Source organism: Narcine bancroftii, chromosome 5, assembly GCF_036971445.1.
Source record: "Narcine bancroftii isolate sNarBan1 chromosome 5, sNarBan1.hap1, whole genome shotgun sequence".
Classification (NCBI taxonomy): domain Eukaryota; kingdom Metazoa; phylum Chordata; class Chondrichthyes; order Torpediniformes; family Narcinidae; genus Narcine; species Narcine bancroftii.
Window position 1 is genome coordinate 223,571,842 of NC_091473.1, and position 22,847 is coordinate 223,594,688.

The window sequence follows — 22,847 nt, forward strand, 5'->3', positions numbered from 1 at the left end:
AGCAAGGCTGATTGGCAGGAAACAGTCGGAATACAAGGACCATATTCTGATTAGCTAATTACTATTGGTGCTTCACAGGGGTTGTCAGGGCTGCTGCTTTTTATGTTGTATATTAATGATTTGGATTGTGGAATAAATGGCTTTGTGACCAAGTTTGCAAATGATATGAAAGTAGGTGGAGAAGCAGTATAGTGGAGAAGCAGGGTAGAGGAAACATGGAGGCTGCAGAAGGACAGATTAGGAAAGTGGACAGAGAAGTGGCAGATGAAATATAATGTTGGAAAGTACAGTGAAATGCAACCATACATGCACCCTTTCTCTGTAGCATGGACTTCCGAGAGGGCAGGTCTGCCATTGCTTTTTCCCACGGTCCCTTATAAAGGTTTGTATTGGTCAGCACATCATCAGGCTCCGTATATAAAGCTTAATGTTATAATTAAGCATGATTAGTTTTGTTCAAATAGAAGATCATAATACATTGATCAGGATTTAAGGCAGATCCACAACTTGATGCGTTATGACGTCACCAGTGGAAGGTAGAACAGTCCTAACCCTGGGGATGGCTCCTTGCAAATGTGTACGCATGCAGTTAAAGAGTGGTCAAATGTGAACAGCAAAAACGCCATTCCTATCCTAGGATACTGAACAGTCCATTTAGTGGGATGGATGTGTAAAAGGGGCTAGAGAGAGGTTCTTGATTTGCCAGGGCATCAAAGGTTAGGGGAGAATGCCTAGCTGTGGGAAAATGGATCTGCTCATGATTAAATGGTGGGACAGGTTCATTGGGCTGAATAGCCTATTTCTGCTATGTCTTAGGTCTTGTATAGAATTTTTTTGTAAGACAGTAAAACCTCATTCGAACGTGGTAGTTGGAGTCCAAGATTTCAAACCACGTTACAGCCGGGTCGCGGAACGAATACTGTGACTGAAACCCTATGATCAGACCTTTAAACTCCACGTATTGAGATGCACATTTTGTAAATGAGTCAGAAGAGTCCATTTTAGAGTTTGTGTCTGTTCTCCTGGCCTCCTAAAATCAACGTTCGGGGTCCACAGACACCCGCGCTATAAACGATTCTGCGGATTAACGAATCACGCTCTGATGAAGTTTCACTGTATATTGGACATTTAAATTTGCAGTGCCACCAATTGCTGCAAATTGGGCCTACTTCCACGGACATTTGCCCACGAATAACAGCAGATATGATTTCATTGGATACACTGAAAGTCTGGGAGCCAATGTCTAATATTGTGCTTGCACTTCACAAGGGGTAATTTAAGCAGGTGAGTGTAGCCTGAAGTAACTGCAATTTTATGCTGTATTAATCCTGCAGAATTGTACTTTGTATAATGAAGATTCATAACCAACGTTTCAGGCTTGAGTCCTTCAAAGTATGGAAAAATGTCAGCAGGTGTTGGAACAAAATGGTAGGGGATGGAGGGAGGAACACCGTCCCAGTGGCAGAAGGTGGATAAGGGAGGAAGGGCTCAATGCAAGCAGAGGAATGAGGGATGGCTGGGTGAATAGAGGGATGGGGGTGGAGAGCTTAAGGAAAGAAGACAAGGGGGAAGAGAGTGGAGAGTAGGTTAGCAGAAACTGGAGAAGTTGATGATGATGCCATCCAGACTAATGAATCACTGCTTGCTTACTGCTACTCAACAGAAGTGTCACAGTTAGCATTGTAGCAGCACCGTTATTACAGTTGTTTATGCAATGCTATTACAGTACTAGCAATCTTGGTTTGAATCCCCGCTGTCTGTAAGGCACTTGTACGCTCTACTCGTGTCTGCATGGGTTTCCTTCCACATGTCAAAGATGCAAGGGGTGATTCGGTTAATTGGTCATTGGTGTATAGCCCCTTTTGCACTTGTGATCCAGTAAATTGGCTGTTCAGTATCCTAGTTAGAAATGGCATTTTTGCTGTTCACGCTTGGCCACTCTTAACCAGGACACTGCTTGATTTCACACTTGCAAGGAGCCATCCCAAGGGATAGAACTGTTCTTCCTTCAATCGGAGGTGTTGGAATGCAATTCTCAGTTTCGTAATTTGCTGATTGAAGCGCCAGCGTCTGCAGATGCCAGGGATTGCAGTAGGGGTCGAGGCAGTCTATCCCTAGTGTGAGATTACATCAGTTCACGCTGGCTTTCAGATGATTTTGGTTTTACATTTGACCTTTTTTCAGCTGATTGGCCATTAATTGCTGGGACCACGTGCAAGTGTTGAAGGGCCTTGTACGTACAGTACAACTCCGATTATCCAAAATGGTCAGGACCTGGCCTATGTCAGTTAAATTGCTTTTAGAGAACTGGCCATTTTTTTAAAAAACAGCCCATTAGCAACAGCAAATCACTTACAACAGGGTTTAAAATACAACGAAAAATGAGGGAAGACTTTTTAAGCAATAAAATGTTTAAATCTCACCAATAAAATGCTGGCCACCGCCGATCACCAACACCTCCCTACCGAGGTTCCTGGTCATTTCGGCTCTGAAAATATTTCCGATTAAATGTGGATTTCTGATTTGTTTCGGATAGCCTCATTTATCTGAGGGATTTCGGAGAATCGATTTCAGATTATCGGAGTTGTACTGTAATTGGATGATGTAAGCATATGGGCTAGGAGGACCTGTGACAGTATATAGATATGTTTTTGGGAGATAAATTGGGGCAAGGTTTGTTTGTGTATGTTACAAACAAACACTTTAAAACAGATCTTACTTCAAGTACTGGAGCTCTCCTAATGCTAAACATGTCAGGGCCTCAGCCTTTGGAAAAGCTTTGGAGAGCACCCAAGAGACTTCACTAATGGATTGTTGTTTACAAAAAGGCAACAGATGAAAGGGCTTGTAGGAGCCGCATATTCTCTGGAAGGGAACTTGCTGTTCTAAGAGGGTCATGTGGATTTGAAAGCAGAGAGAGTAAAACTGGCTTTCTCTCTGTGTGAGAGAGTAAAACTAGCTTTCTCTCTGTGTGAGAGAGTAAAACTGGCTTTCTCTCTGTGTGAGAGAGTAAAACTGGCTTTCTCTCTGTGTGAGAGAGTAAAACTGGCTTTCTCTCTGTGTGAGAGAGTAAAACTGGCTTTCTCTCTGTGTGAGAGAGTAAAACTGGCTTTCTCTCTGTGTGAGAGAGTAAAACTGGCTTTCTCTCTGTGTGAGAGAGTAAAACTGGCTTTCTCTCTGTGTGAGAGAGTAAAACTGGCTTTCTCTCTGTGTGAGAGAGTAAAACTGGCTTTCTCTCTGTGTGAGAGAGTAAAACTGGCTTTCTCTCTGTGTGAGAGAGTAAAACTGGCTTTCTCTCTGTGTGAGAGAGTAAAACTGGCTTTCTCTCTGTGTGAGAGAGTAAAACTGGCTTTCTCTCTGTGTGAGAGAGTAAAACTGGCTTTCTCTCTGTGTGAGAGAGTAAAACTGGCTTTCTCTCTGTGTGAGAGAGTAAAACTGGCTTTCTCTCTGTGTGAGAGAGTAAAACTGGCTTTCTCTCTGTGTGAGAGAGTAAAACTGGCTTTCTCTCTGTGTGAGAGAGTAAAACTGGCTTTCTCTCTGTGTGAGAGAGTAAAACTGGCTTTCTCTCTGTGTGAGAGAGTAAAACTGGCTTTCTCTCTGTGTGAGAGAGTAAAACTGGCTTTCTCTCTGTGTGAGAGAGTAAAACTGGCTTTCTCTCTGTGTGAGAGAGTAAAACTGGCTTTCTCTCTGTGTGAGAGAGTAAAACTGGCTTTCTCTCTGTGTGAGAGAGTAAAACTGGCTTTCTCTCTGTGTGAGAGAGAAAGACCGAGATAATATTTACAGTGTTAGTCAGAAGCAACAACTGGGACTGGAACAGGACAAGCTGGCAACCTTGTGGAAAACCCCATTTGGAAGATGGGTTGTGAATTCTTAGTTCAGCCTGGTCAAAGCCTTTATGGTTCATACAAGAGGAGAGGACTGGCTATCTAATGTTTCACTTGAAATAAGAGAAACAAGAAGGAACTCTATGGTGACCTGAAAGAAAGAGGTTATCATCTGGAGAACCCTGTGGGGCAAGTTTCTTCAGCAAGATACTGAAGTGGCTGGCTGTCCATTGTACAATAAATCTCTCTGAAAACTGACAAGAACCTTCCTGAGTGGTAACCATTTACCTTTCAAGCACCAAAGCCTGGTGAACTTTATAAATGTTAAATTCTGTACACAGTATAAGAATTGCTTGCAACCAGTGAACTTGGAGGAATGAGAAGTGAGATTGGGCGATGAATCAAATAACTTTTCTGAACTTACACACACGTTACATACACATGCGATAAGAATTAGGGAGTTAAGTCAGGTTAGTTAAGTCAATAGTGACAAGTTCAAGTGTGATTCTGTTTTCATGTTTAAAAATAATTAAAAGCAACTTTGTTTAAGTAACCATTTGTCTTGGTGAATATCTATTGCTGCTGTGTTTTGGGGTCATCTGGGCTCGTAACACTACTGTATCTCCAACTTGTCTGTTCCAAAGTGTTTCAAATGAATTGTTACATTATTTGTACTTTTAAAAAAAAAAGATTTAATGTGCTGTACTGCATGTAGATTCCTTTATCAGCATGCTCTCCCTGAAAATATGTAATGTAACATGTAAACAAAACAATTGAATGTTGTCAGGTGGAGCAGGAGTTGATACACCGGCCACTCCTTCAGCTGAACTTGTGTACTCTATTACTATTTGTTAAGTGCTTGCTGAAAGCCCATTATGGCAGTAGAAAAGCACAAGCTAAATTTGACACTTTCCCATGGCATTCGTCTTTGTAAGTTTTATGTAAAAAGAACAATATTAATTAGACAACTGTTAATATGAAGAAGCTTTTTGTCTAAAATTATTGGACAACATAAGAAATAGGCTATTTGGCCTATTGAGCCTGCTGTGCCATTCAATAATTTCAAGTCTGATCTGATGATAGGCTCATCTCCATCTTAATTTCCCTACAATGCAAAAATCTATCCAGTATTGTCTTAAATATGTTTACTGAGATAGAGTCCACTGTTTCCATAGGCAAAGAATTCCATAGATTTTCTCTAAGAAAATCAATTCCCACTCATTTCTGTCCTGAATCTATTACCCTGAATCTTGAGGCTATTCCCCCCCCCCCGCCTAGTTTTCAAATCACCGACAATGGGGAAAATACTTGCCTACCTTGATCATATCTATTCCTTTCAGAATTTTGTTTCTATAACATCTCCTCTCATTCTTCTGATTTTCAGCAAATAAATTACCAGACTATTCAATCTCTCCCCATAGGCTAGCACCCACACCTCTGGAATCAATCTGAACTTTCACTCCACTGCCTCCAAGGTTGGTATATTCTTCTTCTGGTAAGGAGACCAGAACAGTGCTCAGTACTCCAAATGCAATCTTCCAGTACCCTGTAAAGTTGCAGTATAACCTCCCTGCTACTAAACTCAATCCTTCTAGCAACATTCAATTTGCTTTCCTGATAGCTTACTGTACCTAAAAATTAACGTTTTGATTCAAGCATCTGTCTGTACTAGCCTTCACATCACCCCAGCAATACATTCCAGGTATCCAACTATTTGTTGTAAAAAAAACACAACTTGCCACCTGACATCTCCCCTAAAGAAGGTAGTTTATTTGTCTTAAGATCACTGAATTACAGAATTACATTAGGTGTGTCATTGGTTTATTTTGAATGTACATTATCCAAGATCACTAGTTTGGGATGTGCTATTGAAAGTGGCTTAGATAAGTGCATTTTGTAGATGCGTACACTTCAATCATGGTTTTTTGATGGAGGCAATGTTCAGATCATTGCATGGTATTCTTTTCCCATAGAGGAAAGAATGTCAGTTAAATGTGAAAAACTGCATTTAATCAAGTCAATATATATTTACTTGATTGTAGATGACAATTTGGTGGGGTCACTAGCTAACTGATGCATAACCACCTGAACTGTTCTGGCCACTATATTTGTGTGGGAGGACCCATTGGATTTATGGTGACTGAGCTGGACCAACTACTTCAATGAGTTTTGTTGGCAAATGGTCCAAGCAGTTGCATAGAGCTGTTTTAAAATGTCTTTGTGCTTGGGGAAGACTTGCAGCTATGTAGATTTTGGTGTTGGGGAATTGAATGCCACAGAACTCGTCATACAGCTTTGAACAAGGTAACACATTTTGTAAGTGTTTGGAATAGATTTTCCTATCTACAGTAAAACCCCTGGTATCTGGAACTGAGGCAACTAGCAGCCTCCAGCAACTAACCAAAAAAAAATTGAAAAAATAAGAATAAAATAATAGGTTAAAAAATACGCGTTTAAAATTGTAAAAGTAGTAAATGTTCTCTGAAGTAACACAAACCTTTGAAGCAGATATTCAGCCAGTGGAGAGCCTTGGTCGTGCTTTGCTCATAGTAGCTGTTTCAATAAAGTGTGAAACAGCAATGGTGTTGCCCAGGATGAAGAGCTGGTTGATGCTGCTTGTTATTGGGGTGATGCTCTTGGTGTCTTCCCTGCTTTGAAAGAGTCGCCTGGTCAGAGACCTTGTCTGTAAACTTGGGGGTGGGGGTGTTAATTATGTATAATTCTGTTCATCTCTGTGGAGGGGGAGGAACCTGCAAATGAAGCAACAGTTGAATGTTTTCAAAGAATGTGACGGAAAGTAAAGTAAAATGCTTTAAGGTTTATATATATTCATGCGAGTGAGGTTTGTTCAATGTTAAACCGTTCATTCTTAATGCATTTGTATTAGCATTGTAAGAATAAACTCTCAAGCAACTCGGAAATGCACTTATCCAGCATCTAGCAATCCCCACAGGTGCTGGATACTAGGGGTTTTATGTACTTGGCATTCCTCCTCTCCTTCTGCCCTATATTTCCCCCTGTCCAACTGCAGCCAGCTACAAATTCATCCTTTATATTAAACAAATTCATGCTTGGATAGAATCAAGCTGAGCTTGGCCCTGGTTGGTACAAGCATTAAAAAGGATATTAAATGACTGCAGAATGTCCACCAAAAGATTGAAACTTGAATTTTCATAACTTCTTCGCTGCCTGTTGGATTGCAATTCCAAAACTATCTTGTGACTCAATGTCCAACTATTAAGGCACATACCAAGAATTTAAGTTTGTGCAGTGAAGTTATTGCTTTTCATATGGATGTTAACAAAATGGGACTGGATTTCTGTGGATTTGATCTATAATACTTTACTTTCATACTCCAGCTGTAAAATGGAGAATCTCTACGCTGTGTCTTCAGAGCATCTTGCACCTTCAGCTTCTAATACTCTCTGTCACCCTCTTTCAACAACACCACGCTCTGCCTCAATCAGTGCTAAAAAACAGAAGAGAATTCCACTTTATCAGAGATCAGTAAGTGGGGAAGAATTGAATATTTAATCTCTTGTGCTAACAGCATGTAGTAACAGCATTAGTTTGACTTGGTATACAAATACACTTGCATGGACTAAGTTCGGTCTTTTTGTTTAAAAATGAGCTTTTGACTATTTTGATGTCAGAGCATTATTAAATAGTTAAATATTTAACATGTACACTGATGACAAGTTCATATTCTTACATCATATCTAAAAGTACTTCGCATTCTTAAGCACATAGATAGAAATGAATCCATTACTGATCAGCCATCAGATATGGAGAGAATACAGGTTTCTGTTTGAGGCATTTTCAGTTAAAATTATTTAAAATAAAACCTGAGGTGAGGAATTGCACTTCAGTGGCTTAAATAATGGTAAAAGTTTTTACTTTTGAAGTTCTGAGAGTTCTATGTGGGATGAAGAAATGGAATTATCCCCAATATTCAAACCAAGTTACCACTTAAATTCTGCTTTCTGTTATCATCTTTTGCCTTTTTGGGGTATTAAACTGTCTTGAACTGTTTAAAAAGAAATGTCATGGCAGAGGCATCTTGACTCTTCTGATCTGAAGTAAATATTTCTATCTGGTCATTTATCAGCTTCAGTTTTTAGATCATAATGTTGAAAGCCAATTTATGTTTTTAATTGAATGTATTGAAAAACATATGTGTGCATTCAAACTAACAAATTCCAAACTTGCAGTTGTGATACTTGTATTTTTTGTTGCATCTGTTACTAAATCATTTAGTTGCAAGTACTGTGACAGTCTGAATTTTAATCTTTGGTGTGGAAAAAGATGGTATATTTTGTTGTCTAATTTAAATATTGTTCCTTAAAAGCTTTCAGACATATGTAATGTTTTAATGTTGGTATCTAGAATGCTATGAGTAATCTTCATTTGTACACTCTTAATGTGAGATGTTGGCAGCGTTATTAGTTTTCATTTTTTGCTCTTGCTAGAAAATATGAAAGAAATGTAGTGGTGAATGCTTTGTTTCTACATTTTCCAATAATGGTGTGGTAATGCAATATTTCTTGCATGTTAATAACAAATGCAACCAGCCACATTCCATAGTATACTTGCCTAACTAAGAACTTGGCATGTAGTGAGTAACTGAAGATTGCCCAAGAATATATCTGCTTAGGAATTTTTCCCCCCCCCCATCCCCACCCCAAGTATTGCTGCCTGTTTTTTTTAAATCTTGATCAGCATTTACAACTTGATGAGATTTTAAAACATTGCTAATTATGCATGTTTAGATCCCATTTTCTTGGGCAGAGTTTTCACTTTCTGCAAACGTTATCACTGTTAATTGTCTGGTTACAGTATGCTTTGGTTTGCAGTGATTTGGGGTGATCTTTCTGTTTAAATTTTACATATCTTCATTACAGATGAGCTTTGATCCAAACCTTTTGCATAACAATGGCCACTCTGGTTTTGCTAACGGTACCTCGGGATCCCTGCGTGAAACAGGAATTATTGAGAAGCTGCTGTCATCCTATGGTTTTATCCAGTGCACTGAACGTCAAGCCAGGCTATTCTTCCATTGCTCACAATACAGTGGTAATCTTCAAGACCTCAAAGTGGGAGGTGAGAAATTGTCACTATTTGATGTGTATAAATGTTCCCACATGGTAATGTCCATGCAAGTTGTCGATAAAATAAAAACTTATAATATGGATAAAATTAATTTTGCAATATGTGGAGTAATGTTGTAAGTAGAACTCTAATTTATTTCAGAATTGTTAACTTCAGTTTAAATTATTAGCAGATATGTGCCAGAAATGTGAAACACGTGTTTAAAATTGAGAGTTTTTAAATACAGAACATTTTAAAAACACATGTTTAAACTTTGGACATGGGTAGCATAGCCAAGGGAATGAACGAGCATGGCTGGTTTTCTCCCAAATCAAAACTGCTAAAACATCTAGTGTCCAGGTCTCCATCAGTCTCAACTGTTCTGTCATTGGATTGCCTGGCCACAGAGCAGGAATTGATTATGCTCCTTTTACACTAAATCTGAATTTCACAAATGGGCTTACTTTTTAGTTGGCACTTCCTTGCAACATGAATCAGGATTCTGCCTAATTATGCCACAGTTACATGTACAAATGGGCTCATTATTTGTAAAGAACAACTATCATTGCAATGCTGTCTTTATGTTGAAAAAGACTCAAAAACAATGACAAAATTGCCTTAAAAGACATTATATTCTATTATGCTTTAAATGGTGTTCGCAGATCTGCAAAATTCTTTGTATTGAAGTATTCATCCGAGGGCTTTTCCAGCTTTCATTAATTGCTTCAAGGAAATGACTATCAATCTCTTTTATTTAAAATAGCTTTTTTAAGTCTCTTGAAATTAAGACTTTGTGGTGTTATTAGTCTTGGGCAGATAGAATGGCTTTCCATTTGGCAAGGCAAATTTTAATCTGGTGGACTTCATGGTCAGAATTCTGACTGCATATTTACCACTATAATTATGATCAAAATATAATTGGAATGCTTGGGATTTTCATTCACCTATTTAAAAATTCATTTTTTAATTTAAAAAAAAAATTCTAGTTAGCATTTAGTTATGTGCAATTTGTAGTAGCCCCCAAATGTAGCCAGCACATTTGTGGAGGGAGGGGATAAATGAACAATTAAGATAATTTTGTTCTGGGTGCTGTTTAGCTGCTTCATGTATGGGTGCTGGCTTCATCCAAACACATGAAGATGACTCCATTCACTTTCTTGGTATGATTGAGGTAATGTGGGGTCACTTGCCACAATATCGTTGACGCTCTGTGGTTATTTGTGGCTGATAAAGTTCAATTATAGGTGATCAGGTAAATGAGCGAGTTGACAGTGGTTGTAACTCTCTTATCTAGTGCTCTGTGGTCCGGCAACTCCTATGGTGCAGCACATTTAGGTATGCATCGCTTAACATCTGTTCATGCAATGTCTGGCCACATAAATATCTGTGGTCCCATAATTATTCAGTTACTGCAAGCAAGTCCGCAGCAATTTAGAAAAGATGATCACGAGCTATAGAAAATTGTATACTTAATACCCAAACTGATCTGACTGCCCCGCTCTCTCTCCTCAGCCCTGTGTCGTTTCCCACACTGATCCCTACTTACAAATAAAATGTTTACAGGTACACTACAGTATCTGATATAGCTTTGCTAAGTATATAACATGCTCGCACAACATCCACATCACATAATGTCCAATTTCACAATGTATCGTGGACATTGTGACAGCGTGGGACTCCAACCCCGATCCTAATTGCTGCATTGAGCTAACCATGCTGCACCACGATATTCCTGTTTTAAGCTTTTTTCTATCTTTGATATGTTTACATGGGGGGGGGGGGGGGGTCCTTTCGGGGTTAATTTCTTTTTCTGTTGTCCAGAAATGGCCAGATCCCAACATTACTGGATTAAAGAGGTATAACCTGCACCATGGAAAATATGTTAGTTGGAGTTGGACATTGCCAGTCTGCTAATGTAAAGTTCAAGCTGCATAAATTTACGTTTGGACACTATTTTAAGCCGTTTTCAGGTGGCAAGAATACTCCAATGTAAAGCCTCCCATGCAGCTGTTGGGAGGCTGACCCGAGGAGTACTTACCCGACCCTCCTTGGGTACTTACCCGACCCTCCTTCCAAGCGCTTCCCCCTAGGCACCTGAAAGCGGGCAGGACTATGGCCACAGTCGACGGGAGCTGACGTTTGCTCCACAGCGCCTCTCCTCGCTGCAGATTTTCAGGTGTCAGAACAGCGCCTTCAGCGCTGCCACCTGAATGTCACTTCTCACACACCCGCAGCCGGCTCCAGAGCTGCATTCTCCCAGCTATTCCACCTGAAAGCAGTGAAAGTCTTGTTGACAACAGCATTGCATCTTTCATTGAGGAATTTCAAATAGAACAACACTAATTAGTGGATACCCTACTTGTGACCATGTGATGGAGGGAATATAATTGGAATTCCCAGAATGCTGCCCTGCAGACCTCCTAGGGATGATTGGCCTTGAATGGTGTGAGACATTCCTTTTGAACCAGTTGCAACTCCATCCACACAAATTTATTTCCTTTTTCTGAGTCTACTATGATAATTGAAGGATAAAAGTCTAAAAATTCTGTACATGGTACATCATACTTTTCAGACATTTTTTCCAGCTCGTGCCTTGGAGAAAACGTGTTTAAGCCATTTTCCTAACCACTATCCTGCGAGATCATTCCTTGCAATTTTGTTTTGGGTTTCTGTGAAGTGAATCTCCTCTCTTCATTCAATTCTATATAAGCACAGATGCACTCCAATGGTATTTTCTTGATTTACTCCATTTAATTGGTGATGACAAAGTGATCCAATGCTGCTGTTTAACAGTTGAGGCCAACATTAGATTTTGTGGAAGTAAAACATGAATGTCTACAGACACCGTGGTTGAAGTAGAAACACAATGCTGGAGAAACTCAGTTGATCGAATAATGCACTTTATGTAGTGAAGCTACATCAACATTTTGGGCTTGTGCCCTTTATTAAGGTATTAAAAAATGTCACCAGGTACCCAAATAAAATGGTCAGGGGCAGGGGGAGGAGCATAGTCCCAAAGACAGGAGGTAATAGGTAAGCGGGGAAGGAGGAACAGCTCTGTGAATGGAGAGGGAAGGGGTGGAGAGCTGGAGGAAAGAAGTCAAGGGGAAGGGAGGGAGAACAGAGAGTAGTCTATGTTGATGCCATCCAGTTGGAGTGTGCGCAGACCGGAACTAGTGTGGTTCCTCCAATTTATGGGTGATCTTGGTGGGATAGAACTTGAGGCCATGGGCAGACTTGTCAGCATGGGAGCGGGGTGCAGAATTGGTGGTTGGCCACTGGGAAAGCCCTGTTATTGATACAGACATAGCGAAGGTGCTCAGTGAGGTGATCTCCCAGTCTGCGCCCAGTCTCCGATGTAGAGAAGGGAGTACCGGATGCAATGGATAACTCCCGTGGATACATAAGTGTTGCTTCACTTCAAAAGGCTGTTTGGGGCTCTGAATAATGTTGCTGACATTTTTAAATACCTTGATGAAGGCCTTAAGCCTGAAACATTGGTTGTGTATCTTTATCTTTGCTATATAAAAGTACAAAAATTTTCCCTTGCAACCGTGCCTGCCTGTCCCGCATTGGACTTGTCAGTCACCAACGAGCCTGCAGCAGACGTGGACACACCCCTCCATAAATCTTCGTCCGCGAAGCCAAGCCAAAGAAAAAAAGAAAGAAAAAAGAAGAAATAAAAGTACAGTTTGACCAGCTGAATTTCTCCAGCATTATTTTTATTAGATTTGGTGGTTGGATAAAGCTACTGTGAAAGAAGCAGATTTTATCAATTTTATTTGAAGTCTCAATACCGTGGGGCATTAAGATGTGGATACCGTATTGCCACGTCAATGGCGTTGGCAGTATCAGCAGAATCCCTCCTTTGTTGTGCCCTCTCCAGGAGGACTATGTATGAACAGACCTCTGAGTGCAGTGCTAGTACACTCATCAGCAAGGCTTGTGTGAGCATCACAGGGATGGGATTGGAGTATCAAGGTTGTGGAAGAAAGATGTCAATAGACAACAGACAATAGGAGCTGGAGTAGGCCATTTGGCCCGTCGGGCCAGCACCGCCATTTTAGATCACGGCTGATCATTACCATCAGTACCTCTTTCCAGCCTTATCCCCATAACCCTTAACTCCGTTACCCACAAGAGTCTTATCTAACTCTCTTTTGAACATAGTCAGCGAATCCGCCTCTACCACCCTCTGTGGCAGAGCATTCCACAGATTCACACTTCTCTGGGTAAAAAAAAAATGCCTTCTCATCTCCGTCCTAAAGGGCCTACCCTGTATTCTTAAACTATGCCCTCTAGTCCTCGTCTCTTCCATCATTGGGAACAAGTAATCAGACTTCACCTTGTCTATCCCCCTGATGATTTTGTATACCTCAATCATGTCCCCCCTCATCCTTCTAAACTCCAATGGATACAAGTCCAGTTTTTCTAGCCTTGCTGCATATGACAACCCTGCCATCCCTGGAACTAACCTTGTAAATCTGTGCTGGACACCCTCTATAGCTAGTATGTCCTTCCTCAAGTTTGGAGACCAAAACTGGACGCAATACTCCAGGTGGGGTCTCACCAGGGCCCTGTATAACTGCAGAAGGGTGTCTCTGTTCCTATACTCCAATCCCCTCTTTATGAAAGCCAACATTCCATTTGCCTTCTTCACAGCTTTCTGAACCTGCTAGCCTTCAGTGACCGGTGAACAAGTACACCCAGATCCATTTGCACTTCCCCTCTCCCTAGCTTGTCTCCATTTAAATAATACTCAACTTTCCTATTACTTCCCCCAAAATGAATAACCTCACATTTGTTCACATTGAAATTCATCTTCCATTTAGCCGCCCACTCCTCCAGCCTGTCCAAGTCCCTCTGCATTTTCCTTACCTCCTCCTCACACCCCACACCGCCACCCAGTTTAGTGTCATCTCCAAATTTGCTCATGTTATTTATAATCCCCTCATCCAAATCATTAACATAAATTACAAACAACTGAGGACCCAACACCGATCCCTGAGGCACTCCACTCGTCACATCCTGCCATTCTGAAAAAGACCCATTTACTCCAACCCTTTGTTTCCTATCTCTTAACCAATTTCCTATCCATGTCAGCACCTTACCTCCAATACCATGCTCCCTGATCTTGCCCATTAGACTCCCGTGCGGTACCTTATCAAAGGCCTTCTGGAAGTCCAAATACACCACATCCACTGGCTCTCCCGAGTCCACCCTCTTTGTCACATCCTCAAAAAATTCCAGAAGGTTAGTCAAGCATGACTTACCCTTAAGGAATCCATGCTGACTAGCCCTTATACTATTATTACTGACTAAGTGTTCTGCTATTTCTCCTTTTATGATGGACTCCAGAATTTGGGGAGGTACAAGACCTCCAGTACTTCTTCTGTAAGATGGATTCTTTTCAAGACATCACTATTTGCATACGAGTTTGCTAGCCTGCTCATCTTTCTCAGCAGTAAGCCCACTGAGAAGTACTCCAAGTACCTAGAGTCCTTAACAGAAACCATTAGTTTTAAAGGAGTAATGGAAAAATGTAAGAATGATCCACAAGTTATAGACCTTAACTGGGGAATGCCAATTTTGATGGTATTAAAACAGGATCTTGCAAAGATTAATTGGGAGAGACTGCTTTCAGGTGAAGGAGCGTCTGGTAAATGAGAGGCTTTTAAGGGGGAAAGTTCAGGGGAAGTATGTTCCTGTTTAAGGGCAAGACTGACCAGATTAGGGAGCCCTGGATGACCAGAGGTGTTAAAGGATTTGGCCATGAAAAAAAGGAACATCAGTTGAAATCCTTCAATCAATATAGAAGATGTAGGAGTTTAGAGTGAAATATGGAAGGTAAGTGGGGAGGAGAAAGCTAAGGATAATCTTAAAATATTCTAAGTATGTTGAAGGCAAAAGAATAACTAGGGAAAGAATAAGCCCCCTTAAAAATCAGCATTGTTGACAATATGTGGAATCATAGAAAATGGGTGAGGTGTTTATCGAGTATTTTTTTGTGGAGGAAATTGTGCAGATTGTAGACATTGAAGAAAGTGATCTAAGATTACAATAGGATCAAGATCAACTGGGAGAGTGGTCCAAAGAGTCTCTAGGCTATGTGTCTATTAAGAGCCTTGTGTCAGGCTCAGTGAGCATGCGAGTGCCTAGGTGGGATGAAAGTGGACCTTGCAGTTTGGGAAATCAGCAAGTGCTGGATATTGTCCCCTGGATAGAGACTGTAAAATCATTAGTGCTAAACTTTATTTTGTTCTGAGACTCGTGAAAATTATCATAGTCGTGCAAGTTGATCTATGTATTTCTGTCATTTTCTTTATAATACAAGTCTGCCGAGGTGGGCTAAAGTGGTTCCACACTTGTCACAACTTGTGGAAAGTTGGCTTTTGGAGCCACCCATTGTATTCAGCAAATGGTCCTGCTGCTGTCTTTTAAACCTTCTGAATGTCAGATGGTGGATGCATATTGTAAATGTAATATTGTAAATTTCATGTATGTTCCAGTGAGAGCTGAGTAACTAATTTGAGTCATCTGCAGATGATGTGGAATTTGAAGTATCCTCTGACAGACGGACTGGAAAACCGATTGCTGTGAAATTGCTGAAAGTAAAGCCTGAAGTACTGCCAGAAGAAAGAATCACTGGTCAGGTAAACGGTGCTGCATTCAGATCTGAGAAATATCTTGCCAACATCTTTAGAACTGTTGAGAAGAGTTGTTCAGGATGTGGGGACAACATCAAATCAGATTAGTGTCAATGGGTGCTTGAAGGTGAGGGTTTGGTGGGCCAAAGGGCCTGTTTCAGTGCTGTCTAACTCTGACTCTCAGAACTTAGTCACTGCAAACAATGTGTTTGGTATTCTGTAAAACTACAGTTGTGAATCTAAATGTTCAATTTATCTGCTCCAACCTAAATTTGATTTTTTTTATTAGGGATTGAAATGGTTCTCTTTTGGAACAATTCTCTTGCTCCAATCCAGTTTCAAATTTGATTCTTCACACAATACTGCATGCAGGAAGTCTGAATTTTTTTCAAATCACAAAATATTAGTGTTGGGGTTAGGCAGTGGGTGAAGGAAGGTCAGTTCTTTGTTCTCCACATACCATATGTAGTTCCCTTAAGACAATAAATCTGATGGGATGCTGATGTTTGAATTCCTGCTCCTTTGAGAGAATACCTTGTCTGCATCTCCCACTTGGTGGTATTGAAAATAATTGTCATCCTTTGTGCTTAGAGTTGAGGATTCCATTTGATGCTTCATAATCTTCAGCTGGATGGGACTTGTGGATGTTTCATAAATCATGCCTATTGATTTTCAGATTTTTTTTGAGCCCCAATTAAAAATAAAAAAAACAAGCCACAGTTGGAGTGAGAATATCTAAAGTGGTTGGAAAATTGGGAATTAGCAATGTGCTGATTTGCAGAACCTCTTCTGTTCAGTAGTTCCCTGGATGAATATTTTTTTTCCAATAATTTAAGCTTCTCCACGTCAATGATCTTTACTCACCAGTTCAATTTGTATGCTTTTGTTGCAAGCAACTATTTGCGAAATATTGAATTTGTCCTTCGGGCACAAGCATGACTGGGTTCACAAGTACTTTGGTTCGGCGTTCTTCCATTTGTCCACACTTTGTTGCTGAGCGATTGGGAAAATAAGTTCAATTGCATTTTTTCAAGGTGGATGCAAGAAGCTGATTTCTTCAAGTGATATTTGGAACAAAATGGGCTCTTGGCTATCAGCAGTTTTAAATATTGCTGTCATATCTGTAAAAGTTCTTGGTATGTAGCTGATGTTATTTTCACTCATGAAATATAAATATGCAGCTGGTTAAGTGCTTTTTTAAAAAAAAACCTCTTGTTCCTTGTATTAGAGGGTTATTTATTCAGTTGTCCTTGTAGTAACTTTTTAATTATTTTGAGAGAGAAATTCATTGCACTGTTTATAATCCCATTACTTCCTGACATGACAGCACAAAGTAACTTGCATCTTTGCTACGCGTTGAATGTTTTTGTGGGGGGGGGGGGGTGACAATGTTACCATTGTCTGATTTTTTAAAATTTTTTTGCTGCCCAGCACCAAAGGCCCTTCACCTTCTATCAGATTTCTGAATTTTAAAAAAAAAAATTATTTCGAAACCCATAATGTTACGGTTCATAATGCAGTTCCAATATTCAAAGTTATTTTGGTGGCAGGCAGACAAATTCTCTTCCTGAGTTCCAATCTAAAGCAGAATGTAAAGGCACTGAGTAAAGTTAAAATAGAAATTCAAATGCCTTCAAGCATTTTTTATTGAACAAATAAAATGATTGTGATTACACAGGTGTTGTTATTGAATTGACATTAAATCATAATTCTTCCATTGTTAAGCCTAGTATTTCTAGTGGATGCTCATTTAATTTCTAAGGAAAATCAAACTGAGGTTAGATGAGATGAACTAGAGGATTATGGGTTAAAGGTGGAAAGCGAAATGTTTAAAGGGATCATTGGGGAGAACTTCAAATGGTGAGAGTGTGAAACAAAGCTGCTAGCTGAAATGGTGAATGTGGGCTCAATTTTGACATTTAAGAAAAAATTTGATAGGTACATGGATGGGAGGAGTATTGACAGCTATAGTTTGGGTACTGATCAGAGGTGAGGCAGAATAATAATTCAGGATGGACTTGATGAGCCAAAGGTCCTGTTCCTGTGCTGTTGTGTTCCATTTTGGCTCAATGGCTATCATTATTTAACATGCTAATAGTTGGCAGTGTTGCGTTATGTCAGTTGATTTTCATGTGGGTTTCATTACCAGTGAGCACTTCTCCATTCTGTTCTCTTTTTACAAAATATGGTATAAGTAGCTTAAACGTGGGCCATTGCAGATGAAACATTAGACTGTCTTGCTGAGGATTGGGTGCAGTGTGCAAATATTTGGAGTATAGTTATAGTACTTGGACCTGTCTGTTTTATAGACTTGCAGAGAAAATAAATGAACTTTTTCAAAATGGGCTTTCCCTTTTGCTGAAAATGTTTTTTATTAGTTTTACTTTGATTTTGATATTCTAATTTCAATTATTTTAACCTTTTGCTTCGTGCTTACTTTTGAAACCAAGGCTGATCTCAGAGTAACCCTATTTCAGATTTGTGCAATTATCAAAGGACCATCACCTTCAGACATTAATAAGATAAATTCTTCAACTATTGTTTCAGTGGATCTGTAAAGTGTTTTGGGAGGAAGAGCATAATTAAATGTAGATGTAACACAATTTTGTACATGCAGATTGCATTGTGCACTCTAATACTCTCACCATCTTCATTGGCTTTTAAGAGGTGGGGAGGAGGAACTAGCTATTGTGAGTAGCTAGTTTATGAAAATGGAGACGAGTCTGAGGAAGGAATCCAAACAGCTAGGCTCTAATGCAAACTGGGCATTTCATGAGATTCAATAGTGGTGTTTTGGTGCAGTTGACATCATTGTACTTTCTATGGGCACTCTTTAGACCTGTCAGTTGACCCTCTGTGCAGTTAAATTTTGTTAAATTGAGGACTGCTGCTCCTTTGGATATTTGAGATCATATCAGTATTAACAATCAGAATTGAATGCAAGCAACTAAAAAGTGTATTCTAACAGAGATACTCCAAAATTTAAAGGGAGGTGAGTTCCTAACTATTCCAAGTTGTCAGGTGTCATCGAAGTGTAGTGAATGGGAGTTCTAATTTTATCTTTTGAATAATCAAAAGGAGAAAGGAATCTGGGTTCATTCTAATTTTGTTCTTGAATTTCATTTACTTTCTGAACACTAGCTTTTTTAAACAAGAGTATTTCTCTCAATTTAAGGATTGAAAATATTTGATATGAAGATGTCATCCACTTTGGGGGGGGGGGGGCCTTGTGTGCAGACCACAAAACCTTACAAACTGCAATGTTTATATAGAAAAAGGTGTAGAACACTTCCATTGTGATGCATAAGAATTATAAACTGAATTCTGTGCTCAAATGGTGAGGCAGAATGGGTCATCTAGATTGCTAAAATTATGAAGGGTGCTATTATTAAGAGAAGTGTGAACGTTGGTGTGGATATTTTTTGTTTATTAGCTTAGAAGATATCAAATCTGATAATGTGTCATTCCTGTGGCTTGAGAATCAATCAGCCAGTAGGGTGAGTGATCCACTGCTGAGTCCTGTTTAGTTTTTCATATAATTCTTCAATTCATGCAGTATCTGAATTCTAGGTTTAACTGAATTCTAGGTTTAACTGAATTCTAGGTTTAACTGAATTCTAGGTTTAACTGAATTCTAGGTTTAACTTGCATTGTGTTGAAGTTGTATCCAACTTGCCTAGTCCTTTATCCATCACTCTCCTCTGTTTTAGTCCTTTGCTTCAATAAATGGATTCTTTGCTATAGCTTTCCATTTTGTTGCACTTTATTCCTGCTTCTCAAAAGCAAAGCTCAGACTGACCTACTATGGCTTTAATGTAAGTATCTTTCTCAAATCAGTAAACTTTTGAAGTGAATTTGAAGATATTTTCTGCATGTAACTTGGAAAAGTAATTAAAGAAGCAACTATGTAGGCCTTTGCAAGTAAACAAAATCAGACCCCAAGCTTCATAAGGAGGAATTGGGTTGGATGACCAAAACCTTGTGAAAGGTAGATTTTTAAGTGGTATTTAATGGAAATAAACTAGAGTAGTTGAAGGCATAACCACCAGTGGCAGTGTGACGAAAATTGGGATGCTCAAAGGCAAATCTCTTAAAGGGACAGATGAACAGTGATTGCCCCATTGCATCATGGTTTTTTTTCACCCCATGGTATGTGGAGGATAATATCCATGTTTGAATGAAACTATACTGATTGGTGTGCAAGTTGCCTTCCTCTAATAGAACAATGTCATGGAATGTTTTTGACTGTTGCCTTCAACAAAGTTTCTGACCTTGAAAGAGAACTGTTTTTGCCAACAAATCATCTGGAAATCAGGGGTTGAAAAGTTGGATGTAGTTGTTTGAAAATACTGGTATTTTATCCAGTTTGTCGGGCCATTGCAGGTCTGATAGTTTCAGTACCGAATTACTGCTGCTAGATACTTGCTGTAAACTGAATAGAATAGCTAGTGGCAGAAATCTGGTACTATAATTCAAGTTTTCTACCAATTCACAAGACATTAGAGGAATATTTCTACTGGTCTAAACCCAAAACTAGACACACCTGGGGCCTTTGACCAGTGGCATTTTCAACCCCTGGAAAGCCTACATGTACCTTCCTGACATTATTCTCTGTTATGTCATGGTATGTCCAGGTTGTCTGTGCTGCTCCCCTTAACCTTGAGAACAAATCTGGGCTGAAACCTTCATCTCCTGGTCAGACTTCAGGCAGTGTGTGCTATGAACGCAATGGGGTAAGATTGGATTTTGTCTTTCCAGGTAATAAATGATCTTTCAGGTAGGTCACCCATATAGGCACTTGAGTTTAGGCATGCATGCGTCAGCCAGATTGATTCTTAATTGGATGGTTCCAATAAATATAGGTAGCCTAGAGTCCAAAATTTAGAAATGCACATAATTAAGTAACAAAAAGAATCTGTTTTTACCAAAAGCATGAAAATATCCAAATGTAGCTTTAAACGATTCACCATTGTCTACAATTACAACACTGGAAAATGATTCATTTTCTAAATTTGATACAAATGCTTGTTTCAATCCTTGAAAATCACTAGATCCCTTGCAAAGCATTATGAACATTGATTCCACGACATTTATGTGCAGATTGTGTCTCATTAGCAAGCTCCTAGATACCCTTATACCAGATTAAGTGAAAGAATCTATTTTTAAAATGCAGTATGTTGGTTGAGAGGTGGGGGTTAGGGTGGAAACCTGGGAAATTGGAATCTTTGGCAATCTATTATATGCAGTTGAACTTTGTGGAAGTTGCATGTTTGAAATCATTAGGAGAGATTGTTATGAGGTACATGGACTTGTGCTTCTGGTCAGTTTTTAATGGAAAGGTATCAAGGCCTATACAACCAACCCACCTTGATCCTTGCTGATTTAATTTTTTTTGAAATGGAAAACTGTCAATTAATTTAGAAGAGCTTTCAAAGGAAAATGGTTAATTATCATACTTTGAAAAGGTTGTCTGTTGTTCAGTGAGTCATTGTGTTATATCTTTGAATCCATCCTCCTTGCTGCTGTGTTCTATTATAAAGCAAAGTTTCCAAAGTTGGTCAGCTGGAATAATTATGAAGTTAATTTCAACTTGTGTTGATTCGAAGATGCTATTTAATGTATTGCCTATGTTTTTCCTCATTGTAAAGAATTGGTCTCTTGCACTAAAACGTCAACTGCAATACATTTATGGAAAATGTTTCAATGCATGATGTCATGCAGAGGTTTCTAAAACTGTTGTATTGACTCCATAATTAAGTTTTGCTCAGGGGTCATAATTGCAGGAGGTTTCTAATTTGCTTCAGGATTTGGTAATAGCAGAGCCTTCAAAGATCTTGGGTCACAAAGTAGAAATGGGGAACCAATTAGGTATCAACATCTATTCAACTGCTTGAACTATTTTGGAAGCAGGGCAAAATTGCCCTGGATTTGTTATTCTCCATGAATGTTTTGGTGTTTTCCTAGTTCATTCTACATTATCCTCTACATACCATGAAAAAAATCCAGTAAATCCACTAAATTGCTTCTCCCCTTACACCTGCAAAGTATAGCTCCATCAGTATGGGATAACATTGGAAAATTATAAATGTACAACTTGCTGATATTCAGCTTGTTTAAACTTGCTGCCTTAAATTTTGCCACATTTTTGTGATTTTTTTTGCCAAGTTCCATTTGCCAAATTTATAATAAAATTTCCTGCTGCCCTCTGACTCTGCTGTGTTTGAGAAATAGCCAGTAGAATTTGCTATAAGGGCAGATTCATTTGTTTTTGTGTTTTGGACATGTGGTCCTTGGACCATGAGCTTGGGAGGACATTGTAGAACTTGGAGTGTTTTGGAGAGGCAACAATGGTGAGTGGGAAGAGAGGGTGCTGAAGTGCCAATCAGTGAATAAAAATAATGTTTCAAGAATCTGGTGTTCATTGGGACCTGCCTAGTCTACAAGGCTCTCTTTAATCAGTGATACAGCAGAGCAGACTATAGAAGCCTGTGGGTCACCAATAGTAGGCATAGTCGATCATCTTTACTGTTGGAGTCATGTTTTCTATGTATGTTTGACACATGGGGATCTTTTGCAAGTGTGATTTATGAAGGGAAGTAGCTGGTTGGATTTCTGGATTGTTGCTTTTGACTGGAAATTTTCATTTTTGCATGTACTGAAAATACATCAGTTAGCAATTTTTGATTAAAGATGGTGACTTTGAATGCACATCAGAATTATTGCTGAACTGGGCAATTGATGCAAATTGTCTACACTCACCACAGTAATTTTGTCTGAGTTTTGCTAAAGGAAAACATTTAAAGGTTTTTTTAAAAAAATTGTGTACAATTAATATTTTGTTTTACATATTAAGGGCATTGATTCTTTAAATTTGTATGAAGGCATGAGATGCTGGAAACACTCAGGAAGTAAGATAACATCTTATGAAAGAGACTGTCAATATTTCAAGTTGAGGACCTATTATCAGAACTGGGAAAAGAGGTAAATGGTAATTTAGGTTTTAGAATCATAGACTGCATGGAAGCTCTCTTCCTACACTCAATACACTCTTCCTTCTCTAAGCCTAATTTTTCTCTCTACATCCCCATCAACTCTCCTTTCTTCCCTCTGTCCAGCTTCTTCCACTCATCGCTTATTTACACGTTAGGTGCAATTTGCAGTAATTAATCTACCTCTAAATATCAACAACTCCACAGATGTGAAGAAGGTGGAAGGAATTGATAGGACAAGCTAAATGTATTTGGATCATGCTATGATGGGGAAAATGGCGCACTTGAATATTGTTAAT

The 22,847-nt window shown here is 39.3% G+C and overlaps 1 protein-coding gene across 5 annotated transcripts in view; it reads left to right on the top strand.

The window, feature by feature from the left end:
- csde1 (cold shock domain containing E1, RNA-binding) overlaps positions 1 to 22,847 on the top strand; it is a 112,544-nt gene that overhangs the window by 23,454 nt on the left and 66,243 nt on the right. For 3 of the 5 annotated variants that reach the window (XM_069941446.1, XM_069941450.1, XM_069941447.1), the window contains exons 3-6: positions 7,184 to 7,331; positions 8,726 to 8,924; positions 15,456 to 15,565; positions 20,194 to 20,292. In XM_069941446.1, coding sequence (XP_069797547.1) covers positions 7,191 to 7,331; positions 8,726 to 8,924; positions 15,456 to 15,565; positions 20,194 to 20,292 — 549 coding nt within the window. In that variant the 5' untranslated portion in view covers positions 7,184 to 7,190. The remainder of the gene's footprint in view (positions 1 to 7,183; positions 7,332 to 8,725; positions 8,925 to 15,455; positions 15,566 to 20,193; positions 20,293 to 22,847) is intronic. The other 2 variants (XM_069941448.1, XM_069941449.1) reach the window with 2 other exon arrangements.